The sequence below is a fragment of the Salmo salar genome, chromosome 07 (assembly GCF_965601325.2).
Source record: "Salmo salar chromosome 07, fSalSal1, whole genome shotgun sequence".
Lineage (NCBI taxonomy): Eukaryota > Metazoa > Chordata > Actinopteri > Salmoniformes > Salmonidae > Salmo > Salmo salar.
In genome coordinates, this window is record NC_138297.1 from 60,940,001 (window position 1) to 60,963,750 (window position 23,750).

General features: G+C 46.0%; 2 protein-coding genes across 4 annotated transcripts in view; one reads left to right on the plus strand and one right to left on the minus strand.

Annotated features, from left to right (window-relative positions):
* LOC106609678 (oxysterol-binding protein-related protein 8) overlaps positions 1-20,361 on the minus strand; it is a 164,830-nt gene extending 144,469 nt beyond the window's left edge. Inside the window, exons 1-2 of one of the 2 annotated variants that reach the window (XM_082977806.1) lie at positions 19,973-20,361; positions 2,850-2,904 (exon numbers count right to left, since the gene is read on the minus strand). The gene's annotated coding sequence lies outside the window, so the exon portion shown is untranslated. The remainder of the gene's footprint in view (positions 1-2,849; positions 2,905-19,972) is intronic. The other variant, XM_082977807.1, reaches the window with a different exon arrangement.
* Positions 20,362-23,209: 2,848 nt separating this feature from the next.
* LOC106609745 (zinc finger DHHC-type palmitoyltransferase 17) overlaps positions 23,210-23,750 on the plus strand; it is a 67,369-nt gene continuing 66,828 nt past the window's right edge. For both annotated transcript variants that reach the window (XM_045722321.2, XM_045722322.2), the window contains exon 1: positions 23,210-23,359. In XM_045722321.2, coding sequence (XP_045578277.1) covers positions 23,297-23,359 — 63 coding nt within the window. In that variant the 5' untranslated portion in view covers positions 23,210-23,296. The remainder of the gene's footprint in view (positions 23,360-23,750) is intronic.

Here is a 23,750-nt window from a genome sequence, read left to right on the forward strand (position 1 = left end):
ATCTCTACTGACTGTCTGACAGAACACCACCTCTCTGGTTCAGATGGAGCTTCAGGAGGAGAATACTGACTCGGGTCGCCCTGTGTCAAGGTGCCTGTGCTGACTGAGTGGATTCCACTTAAGGGCAGAAGCACCTCCCTACCTTCATCTGACTGACAGAGAGAGACAATATGGTATGAGACAGAGGGAGAGAGAAAGACAGAGAGAGGGACAGAGAGAGACAGAGAGCGAGAGAGAGACAGAGAGAGAGACAGAGAGAGAGACAGAGAGAGAGACAGAGGGACATAGAGAGACAGAGGGAGAGAGAGATAGAGGGAGAGAGAAAGACAGAGAGGGACAGAGAGAGACAGAGAGCGAGAGAGAGACAGAGAGCGAGAGAGAGACAGAGGGGCAGAGAGAGACAGAGGGGCAGAGAGAGACAGAGGGGCAGAGAGAGACAGAGGGGCAGAGAGAGACAGAGAGAGGGACAGAGAGAGACAGAGAGAGAGACAGAGACACATAGAGAGACAGAGGGAGAGAGAGATAGAGGGAGAGACAGAGGGAGAGGGAGAGACAGAGGGAGAGGGAGAGACAGAGAGCTACAGAGAGAAACGACAGAGAGCTGGAAGTGATAGAGGCACCAGGATCCAGCAGGGCTGGGATAACTTCAGAGAGGCCACTTCAGAGTGGACAGCACTGGTCTGTATGTGTACCAGTCCTGTTGTAAAATCTGATCTGTAGAGCCTCCGGCTCCGTATCGTGGCGCCTCCGGCTCCGTATCGTGGCGCCTCCGGCTCCGTATCGTGGCGCCTCCGGCTCCGTATCGTGGCGCCTCCGGCTCCGTATCGTAGCGCCTCCGGCTCCGTATCGTAGCGCCTCCGGCTCCGTATCGTAGAGCCTCCGGCTCCGTATCGTGGCGCCTCCGGCTCCGTATCGTGGCGCCTCCGGCTCCGTATCGTGGCGCCTCCGGCTCCGTATCGTGGCGCCTCCGGCTCCGTATCGTGGCGCCTCCGGCTCCGTATCGCCTCCGTATCGTAGCGGCTCCGTATCGCCTCCGTATCGTAGCGCCTCAGGCTCCGTATCGTATCGTATCCGGCTCCGTATCGTATCCGGCTCCGTATCGTATCGCCTCCGTATCGTATCGCCTCCGGCTCCGTATCGTATCGGCTCCGTATCGTATCGCCTCCGTATCGTATCGGCTCCGTATCGTGGCGCCTCCGGCTCCGTATCGCCTCCGTATCGTAGCGCCTCCGGCTCCGTATCGTAGCGCCTCCGGCTCCGTATCGTATCGCCTCCGGCTCCGTATCGCCTCCGGCTCCGTATCGCCTCCGGCTCCGTATCGCCTCCGGCTCCGTATCGTGGCGCCTCCGGCAACGTATCGTAGCGCCTCCGGCAACGTATCGTAGCGCCTCCGGCAACGTATCGTAGCGCCTCCGGCAACGTATCGTAGAGCCTCCGGCTCCGTATCGTGGCGCCTCCGGCTCCGTATCGTCTCCGGCTCCGTATCGTAGCGCCTCCGGCTCCGTATCGTAGCGCCTCCGGCTCCGTATCGTATCGCCTCCGGCTCCGTATCGTATCGCCTCCGGCTCCGTATCGTATCCGGCTCCGTATCGCCTCCGGCTCCGTATCGTATCGCCTCCGGCTCCGTATCGTATCGCCTCCGGCTCCGTATCGTATCGCCTCCGGCTCCGTATCGTATCGCCTCCGGCTCCGTATCGTATCGCCTCCGGCTCCGTCTCGTATCGCCTCCGGCTCCGTCTCGTATCGCCTCCGGCTCCGTATCGTATCGCCTCCGGCTCCGTATCGTATCGCCTCCGTATCGTCTCGCCTCCGTATCGTCTCGCCTCCGGCTCCGTATCGTAGCGCCTCCGGCTCCGTATCGTAGCGCCTCCGGCTCCGTATCGTATCGCCTCCGGCTCCGTATCGTATCGCCTCCGGCTCCGTCTCGCCTCCGTATCGTATCGCCTCCGGCTCCGTCTCGCCTCCGTATCGTAGCGCCTCCGTATCGTAGCGCCTCCGGCTCCTTATCGTAGCGCCTCCGTATCGTATCGTAGCGCCTCCGTATCGTATCGTAGCGCCTCCGTATCGTATCGCCTCCGGCTCCGTATCGTATCGCCTCCGTATCGTATCGTATCGCCTCCGTATCGTATCGCCTCCGGCTCCGTATCGCCTCCGGCTCCGTATCGCCTCCGGCTCCGTATCGCCTCCGGCTCCGTATCGCCTCCGGCTCCGTATCGCATCCGGCTCCGTATCCGGCTCCGGATCGTAGCGCCTCCGTATCGTAGCGCCTCCGTATCGTAGCGCCTCCGTATCGTAGCGCCTCCGTATCGTAGCGCCTCCGTATCGTAGCGCCTCCGTATCGTAGTGCCTCCGTATCGTAGTGCCTCCGTATCGTATCGCCTCCGGCTCCGTATCGCCTCCGGCTCCGTATCGTATCGTAGCGCCTCCGTATCGTATCGCCTCCGGCTCCGTCTCGCCTCCGGCTCCGTATCGTATCGTATCGCCACCGGCTCCGTATCGTATCGCCTCCGGCTCCGTATCGTCTCGTAGAGCCTCCGGCTCCGGCTCCGTCTCGTAGAGCCTCCGGCTCCGTCTCGTAGAGCCTCCGTAGAGCCTCCGCCTCACGCTCTCTCGCTCTTTCACACACACGCACTTACAGACACATCACCTACACACACGCACACAAATACACAGACACACACGCACGCAGACACACACACACACGCAGACACACACACACGCAGACACACACACACACACCTAGACACACACGCACGCAGACAGTCACGTGTGGAGCTCCATACCCATTTACCAAAAGCAGCGGAGCATCCTCAAGCAGACAGGCGAGCGGTGACAAATATAGGACCTACCTCATGCAGCTGGTGCAGCAGAAAGCAGTCTCCTCACGACAACACCACAGCCAGCCTGAGAGAGAAGAGAAGGCAGGGAGGGAGAGAGACATGATGACATCACAGTGTTTATATCCCCTCCCCTTGTATTACAGCCCGGTGGAGCATACGTTTCAGTCTATCACAGTGTTTATATTAGGGGTCGACCGATTAATCGGAATGGCCGATTAATTAGGGCCGATTTCAGGTTTTCATAACAAATCGGAAATCGTTATTTTTGGACGCCGATTTGGACGATTAAAAAAAAATAATAATAATAATTTTGAGACATTTATTTAACTAGGCAAGTCAGTTAAGAACACATTCTTATTTACAATGACGGCCTAGGAACGGTGGGATAACTGTTTTGTTCAGGGGCAGAACGACAGATTTTTACCTTGTCAGCTCGGGGATTCAATCTTGCAACCTTACGGTTACCTAGTCCAACGCTCTAACCACCTGCTTTACATTGCACTCCACGAGGAGCCTGCCTGTTACGCGAATGCAGTAAGAAGCCAAGGTAAGTTGCTAACTAGTGTCGTGTCTTTGGGTACCATTAAACTGAAGACATGTTTATCAATTAACTCCCTGTAATTATTATCACGCGATTAAACTGATTAATCGTTTAATTGTAATTAACTAGGAGATCGGGGCACCAAGGAAAATATTCTGATTAAAGTTATAATTTTCCTAATATAACTTTCCTACATTATAACATTATATATTATATTCTATTATAGTATAGGCCGATTATCTTCTGGTTTAAATGGTGTATTTTACCTCGCGTCCAGTCTCATTCCAAATGTCGTAAATTGTTGTATCTGCACGAACCCAGTCTTTACTAAAATCATCCATACATCAATTGTCTTAAAATCATTTATTTACTAGACTAAGTAATTCACAGAAAGTATACAAACAGTAATTATCATCACAAAGAATTGGTAGAGTAATGTGCCCTAGTGGCTAACAGGCATGGCTGGTGTCTTGTTGAACAATGGGCCATAAAGGGCAGCTGAGAAGACCCTACAGAGTTCATTAATATTAACAATTGACATGCTAATCCTTTGCACATGAACGCTCACTCATTTGAGAACAATTGCAATCAATATATATTTACGCTCAGTGTGTCGTCGGGATCCTTGTTGGAGCGTCGTTCTGTTGGAGATCTCTCTCTCTCTCTCTCTCTCTCTCTCTCTCTCTCTGAATGGATCTTTCAAAGCGACATTCATTAATGTCGTCATAGAATGGATGTTTCGTTGGTCTTCGCGTTCAATGATATAATTTACTTAGCTGCAGACTAATAATTAATATCAAAGACTTGTTCTTATTCTGTCGGTATTGATAGTCTAAAAGTTAACCACGTGGTATAGTTCACTTTCAGTAGAGGAATTGGATGGTCAAACCTATTGGCCAACTCGCAATGGAGTGGAGGCCGGGTCTAGAGAAATGTAAATCAGGGTGTAGTTTTATAGTGAACATGTCACATGACGCCTGGTCCTGTCTGTGTCCCTGGGGGCGTGCCGATGACTGAGTTAAGCTTGGTATAGAAATATAATTCTATCACATTAACATCAGTACATAGCATCTCAATGTATTACAAATAGCTTTATCCTTATTAATACATTCTATACAACCATGTGGATGCAAGTCTCAAGGCTGAGGCTATTATATAAACCGTTTTATGGTAATATGGCTATATTGTCTCTTCTGAGTATCACAAAATTGTACCAAGCGGACCAGTTCGTAGCTGGATTCTTCACCAATCTTCCATACCTTCTCCAGAACACAAATGTCATTCGGTTCCCCAATTCTGTGAGTTGGAAGAATTTCCTGTGTCTCTCTATGGGACCCCTCTGTGTCTCAACTGGGCCATGTGGTTGTAAGATTCTCCTCTGGAATTTTACAACCCTTTCACACAGGGCCTGGGTGGGGGAAGGTAGGTTGGGGGATGGTGCAAGGGGGGAGGGGGTCAACTGTCCTCCCTGTACTCAAAGAGGCCAACGTCATGACACTAGCATTAAACGTATCTTATAAAAAACAATCAATCAATCATAATCACTAGTTAACTACACATGGTTGATGATATTACTAGTTTATCTAGCCTGTCCTGCGTTGCATATAATCGCTTAGGTACACGTTGCTCCAACCATAAACCTCAATGACTTTAAAATCAATACACAAGTCTATATTTATGAACCTGCATATTTAGTAAATATTGCCTGCTAACATGTATTTCTTTTAACTAGGGAAAATGTGTCACTTCTCTTGCAAACAGAGTCAGGGTATATGCAGCAGTTTGGGCCGCCTGGCTCGTTGCGAACTGTGAAAACTATTTCTTCCTAACAAAGACAGGCAAAACGGGGGATGATTTAACAAAAGCGCATTTGCGAAAAAAGCACAATCGTTGCACGACTGTACCTAACCATAAACATCAATGCCTTTCTTAAAATCAATACACAGAAGTATATATTTTTAAACCTGCATATTTAGCTAAAAGAAATCCAGGTTAGCAGGCAATATTAACCAGGTGAAATTGTGTCATTTTGCATTCATTGCACGCAGTCAGAGTATATGCAACAGTTTGGGACGCCTGTGTTGTTGCGAACAAATTTTCCAGAATTGTACGTAATTATGACATAACATTGAAGGTTGTGGAATGTAACAGGAATATTTAGACTTAGGGATGTGTAATGGAAATTATATGATTAAAGCTTTGACTAAATGATTTCACTCAGAAACCATATAACCTGTTGAAATGTATTAGAAATGATAAGGCTATAATAATGTGTTAAAGACTATAATCCAATGCTGTGTGTGAGTAGATTTTTAAGACTAGGACAATGTTACTACTACAAAATCAGCAGGGCAGAGTTGATAAGACGACCTTGGGAAAGGAACAGGAGAAGAGGCCTCCCTAAGTTAGGGGGAGAAACAACGGCCTGAGAACGGCTTAGCTGGCAGGAGATTAGAAGACAGGTTGGAAGGTTTGATAATGAATGTATGTGTACTGTGGAAAAATACAGCCGCCTAAAGCGGGGTGGAGTTCTCTACTGATGCGAGTTCATTTGGGTGTGTGTGTGTGGTAATATAAAAGGCTTTGTGCATTGTATGGATTTTAGAGCTCTCGTAAATAAAAACGTTCTGACCATTGTTAGCTGGGTCTCAGTCTGTTTATTTCAACCGGAACCTTTCCCCTTCTGGTATACAAACTGAGTAGCTGATAGTTTCCGGATTCGACCATAATGACCTAAGGCTCGTATTTCTGTGTGTTATTATGTTATAATTAAGTCTATGATTTGATAGAGCAGTCTGACTGAGCGATGGTAGGCAGCAGCAGGCTTGTGAACGTTCATTCAAACAGCACTTTCGTGCGTTTGCCAGCAGCCCTTCGCAATGCATTGCGCTGTTTATGACTTCAAGCCTGTCAACTCCCAAGATTAGGCTGGGGTAACCGATGTGAAATGGCTAGCTAGTTAGCTGGGTGTGCGCTAATAGCGTTTCAAACGTCACTCGCTCTGAGACTTGGAGTAGTTGTTCCCCTTGCTCTGCATGGGTAACGCTGCTTCGAGGGTGGCTGTTGTCGATGTGTTCCTGGTTCGAGCCCAGGTAGGAGCGAGGAGAGGGACGGAAGCTATACTGTTACACTGGCAATACTAAAGTGCCTATAAGAACATCCAACAGTCAAAGGTATATGAAATACAAATCGTATAGAGAGAAATAGTCCTATAATTCCTATAATAACTACAACCTAAAACTTCTTACCTGGGAATATTGAAGACTCATGTTAAAAGGAACCACCAGCTTTCATATGTTCCCATGTTCTGAGCAAGGAACTTAAACGTTAGCTTTCTTACATGGCACATAATGCACTTTTACTTTCTTCAACACTTTGTTTTTGTATTATTTAAACCAAATTGAACATGTTTCATTATTTATTTGAGGCTAAATTGATTTTATTGATGTATTATATTAAGTTAAAATAAGTGTTCATTCAGTATTGTTGTAATTGTCATTATTACAAATAAGTTCAACAAAAAAAATAATAATAATAAAATATATATATATAAATATCGGCGTTGAAAAATCATAATCGGCCGACCTCTAGTTTATGTCCCCTCCCTTGTATTACAGCCCGGTGGAGCATACGTTTCAGTCCATCACAGTGTTTATATCCCCTCCCCTTGTATTACAGCCCGGTGGAGCATACGTTTCAGTCCATCACAGTGTTTATATCCCCTCCCCTTGTATTACAGCCCAGTGGAGCATACGTTTCAGTCCATCACAGTGTTTATATCCCCTCCCCTTGTATTACAGCCCGGTGGAGCATACGTTTCAGTCCATCACAGTGTTTATATCCCCTCCCCTTGTATTACAGCCCAGTGGAGCATACGTTTCAGTCCATCACAGTGTTTATATCCCCTCCCCTTGTATTACAGCCCGGTGGAGCATACGTTTCAGTCCATCACAGTGTTTATATCCCCTCCCCTTGTATTACAGCCCGGTGGAGCATACGTTTCAGTCCATCACAGTGTTTATATCCCCTCCCCTTGTATTACAGCCCGGTGGAGCATACGTTTCAGTCCATCACAGTGTTTATATCCCCTCCCCTTGTATTACAGCCCAGTGGAACATACGTTTCAGTCCATCACAGTGTTAATATCCCCTCCCCTTGTATTACAGCCCGGTGGAGCATACGTTTCAGTCCATCACAGTGTTTATATCCCCTCCCCTTGTATTACAGCCTGGTGGAGCATACGTTTCAGTCCATCACAGACGGAGTGTGTGTCCTAGTCGCGTGTGCGTGAGATTGCGCGCGTGGTTCTACAAGTGTGTGTGGGTTCTACAGTTTTTAATCTCCTCCGTGCCAGTGGGCTCGATGAGGCGTGTCCTTTGGCCCACCTCCAGAACCCATTCCTTAATCCCGTTGGACAGGCTTTAGTCGCTGGGCCAATTAACATGTCCATCTGGGGGGTCACGCTGGACCACAGAGACATACTGGTCTTGGGAGGAGAGGAGTAGAAGAACAGAGTACTATGATACTTGAGTAGGCTACATTGTGAAAGAGAAGGGATTGAGAATAGGCTATATTTAACACCAGACGGTGTAGAGCCTGACATAAGGTGACAGGGGCCAGGACCCAAACACAAACCAGAGGGTTAATCTGATGTAGCCCAGGTGCCAAACATAAACCACAGAGGGTTAATCTGATGGAGCCCAGGGTCCAAACATAAATTACAGAGGGTTAATCTGATGGAGCCCAGGGCCCAAACATAAACCAGAGGGTTAATCTGATGGAGTCCAGGGCCCAAACATAAACCACAGAGGGTTAATCTGATGGAGTCCAGGGCCCAAACATAAACCAGAGGGTTAATCTGATGGAGTCCAGGGCCCAAACATAAACCACAGAGGGTTAATCTGATGGAGTCCAGGGCCCAAACATAAACCAGAGGGTTAATCTGATGGAGTCCAGGGCCCAAACATAAACCACAGAGGGTTAATCTGATGGAGTCCAGGGCCCAAACATAAACCAGAGGGTTAATCTGATGGAGTCCAGGGCCCAAACATAAACCAGAGGGTTAATCTGATGGAGCCCAGGGCCCAAACATAAACCACAGAGGGTTAATCTGATGGAGCCCAGGGCCCAAACATAAACCACAGAGCGATCTGATGGAGCCCAGGGCCCAAACATAAACCAGAGGGTTAATCTGATGGAGCCCAGGGCCCAAACATAAACCACAGAGCGATCTGATGGAGTCCAGGGCCCAAACATAAACCACAGAGGGTTAATCTGATGGAGTCCAGGGCCCAAACATAAACCACAGAGCGATCTGATGGAGCCCAGGGCCCAAACATAAACCACAGAGCGATCTGATGGAGTCCAGGGCCCAAACATAAACCACAGAGGGTTAATCTGATGGAGCCCAGGGCCCAAACATAAACCACAGAGCGATCTGATGGAGCCCAGGGCCCAAACATAAACCACAGAGGGTTAATCTGATGGAGCCCAGGGCCCAAACATAAACCACAGAGCGATCTGATGGAGCCCAGGGCCCAAACATAAACCACAGAGGGTTAATCTGATGGAGTCCAGGGCCCAAACATAAACCACAGAGCGATCTGATGGAGTCCAGGGCCCAAACATAAACCACAGAGCGATCTGATGGAGCCCAGGGCCCAAACATAAACCACAGAGCGATCTGATGGAGCCCAGGGCCCAAACATAAACCACAGAGCGATCTGATGGAGCGATATCTTCAAAGTGAAGTTGGCCTCGCCAAATTTCCGGACAAAAAACCCTGAAAAAACATATTTTGGGGAGTTTTCATTGTTGGACATAAAAGACTAAAAATACCAGGAAATCAGCTCCAAGTGATTTTAATTTTGGAAATTTGCTCCCAGGTATCCAATCCAAAAGGCACCCTATTCCCTATATAGTGCACTACTTTTGACCAGGGCCCTATGGGGCACTATATATGGGATAGGGTACCTTTTGGGATGTACTCCTTCCTGTTCCACCCTCTGCTGGCTGGGCTAATTGATTACACACTTCCATAGAACTGCCAAGTGGCAGCTGAGCTGCAAGAGCATGTCTATTGGAAATACAGGCTGCCTACTGTAATCATACCCTATCACCTGTGTTGTGTGGAGTCATGTCTTGTCGTGTGGAGTCATGTCTTGTCGTGTGGAGTCATGTCTTGTCGTGTGGAGTCATGTCGTGTCGTGTCATGTCGTGTCGTGTGGAGTCATGTCGTGTCGTGTGGAGTCATGTCGTGTCGTGTGGAGTCATGTCTTGTCGTGTGGAGTCATGTCTTGTCGTGTCGTGTGGAGTCATGTCTTGTCGTGTCGTGTGGAGTCTTGCTGTGTTGTGTGGAGTCTTGCTGTGTTGTGTGGAGTCTTGCTGTGTTGTGTGGAGTCTTGCTGTGTTGTGTGGAGTCTTGCTGTGTTGTGTGGAGTCTTGCTGTGTTGTGTGGAGTCTTGCTGTGTTGTGTGGAGTCTTGCTGTGTTGTGTGGAGTCTTGCTGTGTTGTGTGGAGTCTTGCTGTGTTGTGTGGAGTCATGCTGTGTTGTGTGGAGTCATGCTGTGTTGTGTGGAGTCTTGCTGTGTTGTGTGGAGTCATGCTCACAGTATGTGTGTTCATTTAGGCTATAGCATGTTGACATAAAGGAATGGATCGAACCAAAACGACAGCTTCTCTACTTCTTCCGTGTGTGTGTGTGTGTGTGTGTGTGTGTGTGTGTGTGTGTGTGTGTGTGTGTGTGTGTGTGTGTGTGTGAGTGTGTGTGTGTGCGTGAGAACAGCACAGTACCACAGGCCATACTAACCTAGTTATTGGTGTTAGCCCACAAGGTGAGCGGAGGCAGCTCTTGCTCTCAGACGGTAAATAATAAGCACACTGGCCTACAAAGGTCCGTTACTATCAGCCAGACATTAAGTGGAATATTCCCACCTCCTTTTCATTGGGCGTTTCAATGTTGCTATGGTAGTCATAAAGCAACAGCTATAACCTGGGGGAAGGGAAATGCACTTCCACACTGACACCATGCAGAAGCTGTTGGTTCCAGAGAACTGCACCAGTACAGACCTGACTGCCTACACAAACCCTCCACTGACACCATGCAGAAGCTGTTGGTTCCAGAGAACTGCACCAGTACAGACCTGACTGCCTACACAAACCCTCCACTGACACCATGCAGAAGCTGTTGGTTCCAGAGAACTGCACCAGTACAGACCTGACTGCCTACACAAACCCTCCACTGACACCATGCAGAAGCTGTTGGTTCCAGAGAACTGCACCAGTACAGACCTGACTGCCTACACAAACCCTCCACTGACACCATGCAGAAGCTGTTGGTTCCAGAGAACTGCACCAGTACAGACCTGACTGCCTACACAAACCCTCCACTGACACCATGCAGAAGCTGTTGGTTCCAGAGAACTGCACCAGTACAGACCTGACTGCCTACACAAACCCTCCACTGAGACCTGAGCGGCACAAATTCATTAAAACACTAAATGCATCAATTAATACAGTTTTGTTCTTTGGAATCTTCTTCATATTTATATTATTTACACTTTTCAAAAGCAAAAAAACCAGTAAATTCTAAAACTCCTAAGAACATGCGCTGAGGCAGAAGTCCTGTACAGCCTCCACCAACACAAATGTAATCCACAGGGGTGGTTATCTGGAGGACGCCATTAGGACTGAGGTTTACCTTCAGGTCTTCAGGTTACCTAGACCTCTCCTCTTACCAGCTCAGTCTCCCCTTCTCTTTCTCCAAACGATGTCCTCATGCTGGGGAGACTGGTGGGTGCTGCTGTAGCTAGTAGAGGTAGGAGCAGAGTTAGGTCTGGGGAGACTGGGGAGACTGGGGAGACTGGTGGGTGCTGCTGTAGCTAGTAGAGGTAGGAGCAGAGTTAGGTCTGGGGAGACTGGGGAGACTGGGGAGACTGGTGGGTGCTGCTGTAGCTAGTAGAGGTAGGAGCAGAGTTAGGTCTGGGGAGACTGGGGAGACTGGTGGGTGCTGCTGTAGCTAGTAGAGGTAGGAGCAGAGTTAGGTCTGGGGAGACTGGTGGGTGCTGCTGTAGCTAGTAGAGGTAGGAGCAGAGTTAGGTCTGGGGAGACTGGGGAGACTGGGGAGACTGGTGGGTGCTGCTGTAGCAGCTAGTAGAGGTAGGAGCAGAGTTAGGTCTGGGGAGACTGGGGAGACTGGTGGGTGCTGCTGTAGCTAGTAGAGGTAGGAGCAGAGTTAGGTCTGGGGAGACTGGGGAGACTGGTGGGTGCTGCTGTAGCTAGTAGAGGTAGAAGCAGAGTTAGGTCTGGGGAGACTGGGGAGACTGGTGGGTGCTGCTGTAGCTAGTAGAGGTAGGAGCAGAGTTAGGTCTGGGGAGACTGGGGAGACTGGTGGGTGCTGCTGTAGCTAGTAGAGGTAGAAGCAGAGTTAGGTCTGGGGAGACTGGGGAGACTGGTGGGTGCTGCTGTAGCTAGTAGAGGTAGAAGCAGAGTTAGGTCTGGGGAGACTGGGGAGACTGGTGGGTGCTGCTGTAGCTAGTAGAGGTAGGAGCAGAGTTAGGTCTGGGGAGACTGGGGAGACTGGTGGGTGCTGCTGTAGCTAGTAGAGGTAGAAGCAGAGTTAGGTCTGGGGAGACTGGGGAGACTGGTGGGTGCTGCTGTAGCTAGTAGAGGTAGGAGCAGAGTTAGGTCTGGGGAGACTGGGGAGACTGGTGGGTGCTGCTGTAGCTAGTAGAGGTAGGAGCAGAGTTAGGTCTGGGGAGACTGGGGAGACTGGTGGGTGCTGCTGTAGCTAGTAGAGGTAGGAGCAGAGTTAGGTCTGAGTCTCGTGGTTAGTCCGGCAAGCATTGGCGACTTGGGCGTGACTGAAACAATAGAGCACGGTCGGTCAGGTGACATAAGAGTTCCGGGGTACGTCACAGCGTCACTCTCACTATGTTCCCAGGGACGGTCCGGGGCTTAGCCCCAGACGGATTAGCCTAACAGGGGTTATGTTCCAAACCGTTCCCGCGGAGATGCCCCAACGCCCAGGGACACTTTCCATGAGGCAACTCTAACTGTCCAGCGACCAAGCGGTGCTGTTTTCAGCATTGTTGTTGGTTGGTATCAACATGTAATCAGTCACCGCCCAGGGCTAAAAGGAAGTGGTGGCGGCCCTGGAGAAGTTAAAGAACTCATTGGTTTCAGACTGTTTCACACGGTGTCCAACAATGGGAGGAACAACGTGTTTCACAAGAGCAGACAACAGATGAAGAGATGGTAACTGTGATGAAGGCACAGTCAGTGCAAATCCCATGTAGTTTTTGCTGGGCTTTTTAAATAGGTTTACTGTGGTAAACACATTACCATCTGATCAGTCTCCCGGCAACAGAGCCACTTTGGACACTTTCACCTTAAGCTTTTTCTAGAAAACGTGATAACAGCTTATGTCAGACAAACAAAGGCCAGATAAACGATGAAGCAACGGTGGAACTTCTTGATGGGTTTTTTCCACTGTGAGGAAATCACAGCTTCAAATGGGGCGACGCCCATAGATTTCTACTCAGTGATTCAAGAGCAACAAAGCTTGACTTAATTTAATAAAACAGCTAAGTAATTAAATTAGGGTCAATCGAGAGAGTAGTGGGCACGAACGCCAGTCCCCACTGGTCTCTGAGCTGAGCTTCCTGAGCTGAGCTTCCTGAGCTGAGCTTCCTGAGCCAGGTGCAAATGAAGCTTTAGATTGCAGAGGATAATTTGCGGATCATTTATTTTCTTATCAGTCGGTTTAAGAGCAACAAGACAGTCCTTCTACATTCACTGCAGGGAAATTCCAAGGTAACAGAATTATGCTTAAAGTGATTTGTTACTTTAAAATGTATGCAAAACAACTGACTTCAAAGTCTAACAAACCATAGAACACTACTCTATAGATCATGACAACCTTTGTTTTTACATTTACTGTAAGAACTGTGCCGACGGTAAAATCCCCCTCTTCTGTTACCACAGATTTTATCTGCACAGTTTGCTGTAAATGTGTGTTTAGGAAATGTTCTGTGGGAAGTCCTTGTGCATATGGTTTGTTTAACTTTGAAATCAATGGTTTTTGTTTGGTATACATTTTAAAGTGAAAAATCTGAGTCACAGTGTATTTCCATTAGCATGGAATAGCCCTGCAGCAAACTCCTTCAATCTCTGATTCCTAAAGCTGAGACTTGGCTGGGTTTCCAATTAGAGGGGGCTTTTAAGAACCTGCCGAAGTCAGAGAAGAAGTGAAATCCTACAAAGGAGAATCATATCAGCCCGCTGGGCCTTTGTGTTCACTCCATTCACAAAGCCTGGCGCAGAAAAAACAGATTTGCTTCACTAGCGTAGCAGTCAAAGCAGTGAAGCCATAGTTACAGAATACAGAAGTAGCCTAGTTGTCCCGCCCAGTGACAAATCCTTTCTATAGTGAGGTAAGCCCACAATCATCTCTCCCAGGCTTTTAGGGTTGGTCTGATGTTGCTGCTGCAGCAGTGCTGTCAGTCAAACATCTAGCTAACCTATAGAATATATTATCTTTGTACTCCTCATTCCTTTTTCCTGTACTGCATTGCTCCAGTGATTAAAACTGTATACAGTCCATGTTGGCAGGGTTCACTGGGGCACACCTCTGAGGTCACGTCCGGTGTGTAGGCCCTAAAGCAGGGATATATTTAGTACTGTAATCCTGTCTGTGCAACACGGAGGCCCGACGTAATAACGGTTTAGGGTGGACGAGGGAACCCTGCCTTGGAGCGGTATTTCAGGCAGCTGAGAATCCCAGCTATGCAGGGGAGTCAGAATCCTGGGTCACTGTGCTGCAGAGACGCCACACCCCATAGGCCTCGTCATGATCCCATCCTTCTGGAGCTCTGGTGAGACAGTCCTGAAATGTCTTCTTCATCCAAGACAATGGCCTTCAAAATGTGCTTCAACTAGATTCACTTCTACCTGTATATACCTGTATATAAACAAACACAGTCTACAATCCGTTTCAGTGGGTTTCTTCCTTGGTCATGGTAGGATCTGAGCTAATGGGATGGAAACAAGAGTTGCACATCCTTGTACATTTTTACTGCCACAGAAAGGTCTTTGCCATTGGCTTACTACCCTTAACCCAGTGTTTCTTGATCCTGGTCTTGGTGATCCAAATCTAATTGTTTTCCATAGCACTGCACAGCAGTTTCAAGTCATAAACTCATCATCAAGCTTGGGTTATTTCAATCAGGAGTGTACTGCTGTGGCAAAAACAAAATGTGCACAAGTGTGTGTGTGTGTGTGTGCATACCTACACTTAATTAAACTTCTGTACTTTGGGTTTGTTTGAACTCCAGGTGCAAATTGCAATTCGTTCAGGTAAGAAAGCAGATGGGTTGAAAGATTTTTCAAAGCCAGTCACACAATATTACGATATTCCTACTAAAGTAAGACTTGTGCATTCCATCAGTGATGATTTGAATTTACGTCCATTTTGACTTCAGTGCAACATCAGCCTCCAGCAGTGACAAGGCTACTGGTGGCTGTGGCTATTGAAAGCCCTTCAGATCCCAGGCACAGGAGAAAGCCTGAGACAACCATTACACTGAACCAGCTATTTGTCTACATAGCACTCAGTCACCCAAAACCCAGGCCAGACTCGACCCGGTCCATCCATTACACTCTGCAGTGGTGTCGTTTCCATGGCCATCAGCCTCCAGGGTGTGTGTGACTCAGCACTCTGTTACCAAGGCTGGGCTTCAACCCTGGCAGGAAGCAATATCAACACAGTGTACAGATACTGAGCGTGGACGTTTTAAATGGCCTCTGCCTTTAGGCCTAGTGTCTTAATATTACAATGAACAGAAGGTCATTACAAGCAACGTGGATTCATGTGGACAGACTAGAAGAGACATTACTTCATATGGAATTATTGGAAAAGTTAAACATTGGTACTGTATCCCCTCTAATTTTTGTTAAAACTGCATTGTTGGTTAAGGGCTTGTAAGTAAGCATTTCACTTTAAGGTCTACACCTGTTGTATTCGGCGCATGTGACAAATACAATTGTATTTTATTATGTCTTTAGCAGGATGCTGTACTGTATGTCATATCAGTGGGTGCCTGTCACATAGGAAATAGCCCAATGACTGCTAGCAAGGATGTTTTTTAAACCAAAATGATTTGTCTATTCACTCATTTCTATGGCCTTTTGAATCCAGCGAACTCCAGAAAGCCATGTGATTTCACAGTCTTAAAGGTGCAATATGCAGAAGAAACAGCTCCGTCATTTCATGGTTCTTAAAATGTGAATAGTTCACCTAATTTCAGCAGCTTTAAAGGGATACTTTGGAATTGTGGCAATGCCTTTATCTATTTCACCAGAGTAAGATGAACTTGTGGATACCATTTTTATGTCTCTGCGTCCATAATGAAGGAAGTTAGAGGTAGTTTCGAGAGCCAATGCTAACTTGCGTTAGCGTAATGACAAAGTCTATCAGACACGTTAGACTTCCAGTCATTGCGCTAGCACTAGTTAGCAACTGCCTTCAAACTGCACGCAGAAACATAAAAACGGTATCCAACAAAATCCTGAAGTATCCCTTTCAAGAGGTAAGTCATGACTGGTTGCAAGCAGGCAATCTCCTCCACCAGTAATGTGGAGGACATCCATCTGACTCAGAAAGCATTAGGCAGCTTTTCCAGTCATCCTCAGAAAGAAAAACACATTGTTTATCATTGGGTGAGAGCGGTCCTCGGTTATAAGTCAATGATACAAGCAGTGAGGTTACGCCCAGGGCATCCATCCATCACCGTGGAGACCAGTGAGGAGATCAGTAACAGTGACTCAGTGACTGGGGAGAGGAGACCTCCCTCTGTGTGTGGTGTGGCCAGCAGTCTCACACAGTGAGAGTAAACACAAGGCCACCTGAGCTACCAACCCCCAAGGTGTTGTCTGACTCCCTGTTCCCAACCTGTATAGATTCTCCCCCCTTGAGGAAGACAACATCCGTCCTCTGTCACCTTTGATGTCTGCCGGCCTCTGTCTCACTTCACAGCCCAGGCTGGTGTAGATATCTCAGCCATAAAGCCTTTTGGCATTCCAATAGGTGATAGCAGCACCACGGTAAACAATGTGAACATTGCTCCCTGACAAGCCCAGCTACTGTTTAGGTCATAGTGCACTTCATCTCCAAAACCCAAAACTAAAATCTTGCGTAATTGTGTCAGATACCATTTATGTTACGTATTCTGTCCACGAGAGATTATAGCGCACTAGGCAAACAAGATTGAATTACTATAGCATCATCTCTAAAACATATTCTGACCAAGATACATCGCAATAGCAATTAGCCTACAGTAGCCTAGTTGAACTTACCTTTACCTTGTCAACTAATACGACTCTGTAGAAATACATAGTAGAAAACAGACTGATATCATTCCCATGTAATCAAACAGACTCTGTCGAATGTTAAAAAGAAATGTTATTAATGTGTAATTGTACTGTTACCAGATCATTGGATTTTAAAGCCTGTGTAAACTGTCTGTCCTTCTGGTTTGTTCTCTGATTTGATTCCATTCGACTACACTGTCGTGTGGCGCTACGTGTTGGCGTTAAGAATTTATTTCATTAACATGGCTAACACCCTCATTTTGTCTGAGCATGAATAATCTTGCTCCCGAATGTAATTGTGATGTCTGGAGGCCTGCCTTCTACTGCCATAAATAAACAAATAAAAAAAGCTATGCATTCAAATGACCGAGAGCATTAAATGACCCAGCACACAATAACATTACTCTCATGGTAGGAAATCTCTCTGAGCAACACAGCGACACACCACAACCAGTAAACCTGATCCTGTGCAGTATACTGAAACGAGAGTGGGAATAAAGCACAGCAAGCTCCACAGCATGTCAGCATCCTATCTTAACAGGCATATAAAAAGGCCTATGCACAAATGGATCAAGACATGCCACAGATATCCCAGAGCTGAGCAACAGTACACTGGCCACGAGCTGCAGGCCTAGTTTCAGGGGCGAATGGAAACTATATTTGGCAGGCAAATGACCTGCAAGGCCCTGGAGGCCTGAGCCTGTGACCGAGGGTGTAGTCTACACCTCATCACTCACATGACGAATGTTTCCTCTCTGGGTGAGATGATGATTACCCTGCATTGACATGCAAATCTGTCAACAATGGAAATATGTGGCCCCCAATTTAGGCTAGGCTAGGCTACCAGTCCACTCAGCCTGAATCCTTAGAGAGTCCCAGTCTAGGCTACCAGTCCACTCAGCCTGAATCCTTAGAGAGTCCCAGTCTAGGCTACCAGTCCACTCAGCCTGAATCCTTAGAGAGTCCCAGTCTAGGCTACCAGTCCACTCAGCCTGAATCCTTAGGGAGTCCCAGTCTAGGCTACCAGTCCACTCAGCCTGAATCCTTAGGGAGTCCCAGTCTAGGCTAGGATACCAGTCCACTTAGGCTGAATCCTTAGGGAGTCCCAGTCTAGGTTAGACTACCAGTCCACTCAGCCTGAATTCTTAGGGAGTTCCAGTCTAGACTAGGCTACCAGTCCACTCAGCCTGAATCCTTAGGGAGTCCCAGTCTAGACTAGGCTACCAGTCCACTCAGCCTGAATCCTTAGGGAGTTCCAGTCTAGACTTGGCTACCAGTCCACTTAGCCTGAATCCTTAGGGAGTTCCAGTCTAGGCTACCAGTCCACTCAGCCTGAATCCTTAGGGAGTCCCAGTCTAGACTAGGCTACCAGTCCACTCAGCCTGAATCCTTAGGGAGTCCCAGTCTAGGCTAGGCTACCAGTCCACTCAGCCTGAATCCTTAGGGAGTCCCAGTCTAGGCTAGGCTACCAGTCCACTCAGCCTGAATCCTTAGGGAGTTCCAGTCTAGACTAGGCTACCAGTCCACTCAGCCTGAATCCTTAGGGAGTTTCAGTCTAGGCTAGGCTACCAGTCCACTCAGCCTGAATCCTTAGGGAGTTTCAGTCTAGGCTAGGCTACCAGTCCACTCAGCCTGAATCCTTAGGAGTAGTCTAGTATTAGCCTCAAATTTTTAGGAGGTGATAGTACTTTGATAGAGCGCTTTATAATAGTACAGTTGAACCTCAATATATGCTCTAACAAAGGTATATTTCTTATTGGTTGATTTTCAAGGAAGGGCTAGATCATCTTTGACAACTAGACTAATGGGAAATCATTTCAACCGCTTTTCTGAACCAGTGTTAGACTTGGGCCGGAGCACTGACACCTCCATTTTTCTACTGCTGGAGTTCCTGTTCCTCTTATAGAATATTCACTCAAAAGTATCGTGGAGCTCCTGCACCTAAATATAAACAGTATTGGCAACCAAAATAAATACCGGCACCTATTTCAGTCCAAGTCAACCACTGAGTATAACACTGGTTTTAGTAGGCTAACTATACTGTAGCTTCAATTGTCTACACAATTTGTCTGGTGATGTATGCCTATATGCCTTATTTCAGTGTCCCGTTATGAAAAGAGGGTGCAGAGCATGTTATTGTAGAGCTGTGTCTCATGGTGGGGTGTCATGTTACTGAGCTCTTCACTCATATCAAGTGAGAGTTGTAACCTAATATCTGATCAAGCCTGGGCCTGCTGACATAACCCGACCGCAGGATCTCAGTGTGACGTGAAGTCAGCTCAGGGTTGATGTTTTGGACGGCTTTCACAGCACACCATTGGCTAACAAACAAGAACCAAGCCCTGTGACTTGTATTTCAATACCTGATCATGTTTTAACTGAAGACGCAAAATATAATTGCAGACATATTGTAAAATGTTTCCGTGTTTGTTTCCCATTCAGGGTGTACATTTGCATCTAAATGGAGATGCATTCAGTTGTACAACTGACAAGGTATCCCCCTTTCCTTTAATGGAGAGCAATTCTATAATTTCCCTCCCAATGCTTCAGTCACTGCATTCAAAAGATAAAAAAAAGTAACAAAAATATTTTGCTGTTAAGACAAAGTGAAGAGTATCAACTTATATTTTACTGTTATATTTTGGCCTGACAATTCATCACAGTTGCAATGTCGGCCTTCTTGTCACACAACTAGGTTCTATCTACTGTAGTCATGCTGATCATGCACGGCTGCCTTCTGACTGCTCTGTCATCTAGCTAATACAAATGTATGATGCCTTGACATAGCCACCTAGCCTGCGATTGAAATACTCGGAGAGCATCATCGATTCCGTTGCCATTTACATGTAACGTTATCAGACGAAAAACAAGCGAGCTGGTTGGATCCTGTTCATTGCACTATCATCTATTACATAACCCCCACCAGGCTAGCTAAATAATGAAGTCAGTTAGCATTCTAGCTAGCTAGCCAGGATCATTTCTAGTTAGTAACATTGACGTTGATAAACATACAGTTAACAACTCCATAGCCAACATTGATGTCAACGACTATATCTAACTTGCTAACTAACTATCTGGCTGGTGTGGGTTAGCACCCAAGCGGAACAGAGCGGAACCATTCAATTTTGTCGCATTCAGAATTGTCACCCTCAGATCCGTGTCTCTTTTCACACTCGCATAATGAACATCCATAGAAAGGTAACGTTAGCTCTCCAGTCCTTACCTTGTTTGGTTCAGTTGGCTTATCTGGTACCATCCACTGTTAGTTAGACTGTTGCAACTTGCTTATGATGTAATTCTTTTTTTTCGTTCGCCAGCTAGGAAGAAGTGCAGAAATAGCTAACGTTAGCTTACACACTCCATCATTCCACACTCGATAAGGAGTCAGGACAGCTGCCTGCTATCACAGGTTTGCAACATATGCATATGGTTTTCTAGAAAACGGCTTAATTAGTTGATGGAACGGATCGGTTTCTAAAACAGATTTTTGACATGTATTTTAAAGTCTATATAAAAGCTCTGAAATCCTGTTCGTAGCCTTCCTTCTTGTGAGTGCGAATGTTGACTCAGTGATTAACTGAGACGCCTGTAATCCGGTGATTATCGTTCGACTACTTTTGCTTGATGCTCCGGCAGTCTGCACAACTAGTAATGTCATGTTTTAAAGGATAACTAAATTGTCCATAAACAAATAACGAATATGTTGTGGTCCACATATAATTGTAGAAATAAGACAGCTACATTTAAAGCGTATATGTTGCTGTGTCTATGAAGCCGTAGAATAATGTATTTGTGTCACCAGTGAATATGAGATGGGTAGAGTCCGACATCTAGTGGCAGAAAGATGTAGCACTAGCCTGGGTACCAGTCTCGTCAGTTTACGTCCCACTCCTTGCCACTAGATTCGATAACCTTCACCGCTATCATCCAATCACAATGTTAATGCAAACTTGACTGATGGGAAAACGTTCTAATTTAATTCATACATTTGATTGGAAACATTCTAACATTGGGCATTCTGACGTAATACATTTAATTGTAAACATAAACATTGGGCGCGGGAAGATATTTTTACCAGCAGCCAACGGATCACGTTACACCAGAGAAGCTCTCGCCATTCAAACTTGCTACTTCTAGGACACGCATTGGGCGTATATAGCCTCGTTATTGTTATGTCATTTTATTGTGTTACTTTTTGATGTGATTTAAAAAAAACTTTATTTAATAAATATTTTCTGAACTCTATTTCTTGAACGGCATCGTTGGTTAAGGCCTTGTAAGAAAGCATTTCACGGTAAGGTCTACACTTGTTGTATTCTGCGCATGTGACAAATAACATTTGATTTGATTTGATACTAAGCCTACTACAGTGAATTAAGGCGAACAAGCAAGAGACAAACAAGAGACAAAAACTATATTTTGTCTGACGCATGTTTTGTGCCAACAAATTGAAGTTGAACATCACCACATATGACAATTTAATTAAATGTGCCATAAAAAAAAGTATAGTGCCTAGGCCTGTTTAATGAAACCCTGGCTGCTGACGTAGATCCCCATTCCCCACTGAGGTCATTTTTGGGAAATGGCACTTTCACATCAGTAAACACATATCAAGTGCAAGTGCGCTGCCCAGCAGCTCACATCAGCAGAATGGGGGGATAATTCTTTACGAGGGACGTCTAACGTGGATCGCTAAAAATAATGATTATCATCACCTTTCCTCAATTGAAATATTAGACCTATGGGGACACCTATTCATTTGGCAGCCAAGCACGAGTGATCATTGTAGCCTTTTATCGTCTAGACATGATGTTGGAATATCTTCACGCCTAGAATAAAAACCCCAAGGCTTCCGTCAGACTCAATTGAATGAAAAAAAATAAAGAATTATAGGGGACAGTTTAGAAAAATTCCTCTGGAATAAGGCATATGCATGGATAATAATTATAGAACCAACGTCTCTAGTAATACTATAGCTGTCTTTCCTTGTCAATTCATTTGAAATACATTATTTTAACATTATGCTATAATGTAGCCTAGGCCTACTTTCTGATGGACTACAGCCAACATTTGAAGGTGAGCATAAGTTTTGAATACGTTTTTAGGAAAGGAGAAATGTGATTTGTGTGTCTTGGTGTCTTTGATTGATGGGTCCTTTTAGTGTGTGTGTGAGAGAGAGAGAGAGAGAGAGAGAGAGAGAGAGAGAGAGAGAGAGAGAGATTTCACTAATTCTCTCTATGCCCATTTAGAAAATAGTAGCCTGTCTGGACTCCATCTCTCAATAAGAGAGGAGGGACAAATAATACAACTGAAATTAGCATAACAAAATGGTAAAACAATTATTAGGTCATGATGATCAGCATATGTGCGAGGAATGACGACAGGTGCCAGTTTTGCGCTTCATTCCTCTAATTAATAGGATGCAACTGAAGCAAACCTAGCTGATTGAATCTTGTAGGCTAATATTTTCCGTATCATTATTTCTCTCTCATTACAGAGTCCAGTCTAGCCACTTTGAACAACATGATATTGCATTGACACTGCCTTCTCACAAGGGAATTACCTCAGCAGGTCGTAATGGTATTGTTTGTTGTTGTTATTCTTACAATTCGAATTCTATATTGCTCCAAATTTGCGCACACACATGTTCCATATTGTTGTCATGGAAACTATTAATGTTGTTTCCAACTATCAATCAACAACTAACTACTCCGTAAATCCGGCTGCATATTGAACGTTGAGATTGCCGAAAGACCAGTCAAGCAGTGGCAAGGAGTGGAATAGCTAGACTGGCATCAGGCTAATGTAGCACGGCCCCTTTGAAAAATACAAATATTTCATACACATTGCACCACTGAGGTATATATTGCACAGAAACGTTATGGAAGCAAACACACCATTGCATAGATTTACGTAGTGTTAATTTTGGTAGGGATTTTTTGGGGGGTAGGGATTTTTTTATTTTTTTAACATCTTGGAAGTAGCCTAACTAACTAGCGGTTATACAGTACATTAACTGCTTTTCCAAACCTATTTTAAAATATGTATAGCCATAACAGTGTTTGTGATGATGTTAATACTACTCAAGATGACGGTAAAATACATCAATATTTATTGAGTAAATAGGAATGTTTAAAAAAAAATGTGACGCAATTTCTCGTGCAGATCATACAGCTGCAACAAGGTGGGGAATATTAGCGTTCAAGGTCATCCATGCACGCGCATATCTGAATCATAACGTTTTGTGTCAGGCATAGAATTTGTTATAATAACAGTAGGCTATAACAATTACACATCAAATGGCTTTACATGTGGGTACCGACCTCCTTTCATGACTTAACCTAGAGGTATTGATATGCATGACCCGATACAGAATTATCCCAAAACGATGATGTGACACAATGACGTAATGCAACATCAATGTACCACCAGAAAATCGCAGGACGGTTTGTGAGCCTCGAGCATCTCTCTGACCGAACATCCCATCCTCCTGTTTGTTTCTACAGAGCATTGTGTCCCATAATGCTTGGCGAGATTGACCACCAAGATGGCTGACGTTATGGATGAATATGAGAAAGAAGCTGGCTGTGTTCCTATTCTCCATCCAGAGGTAAGCTGCTTGGCCCTGCATCTTTGCACGGGGTAATAACGAGGGTGGATCTTGTACATGTCGGAATCTACTAAACAGTATAAATTCGCCGTGTTTTGGGAGAACCACGATGCCACCCTCATCGGGAGGGCAGCCACCACCAAATACATGTCAGGTTTTCCCCTGCTGCGTAATAGCATGTTAGCTAGCCAGCTAATTGTTCTGAAGGTGTTTGAACCTAGTAAATCAGACGACACTCTTGGGTTGTTTATTGTGCCCAACAGATAAGCTACCTTGAAAATAACAGAATTACCGAACAAGAGATCGTAGGTAGTTATGCTGAACTGGTTTGTTGTCGTCAAAAAAGCAGGGCTTTGCTGCAGCCCGACAAATGACTTGTGCTGAAATGTCA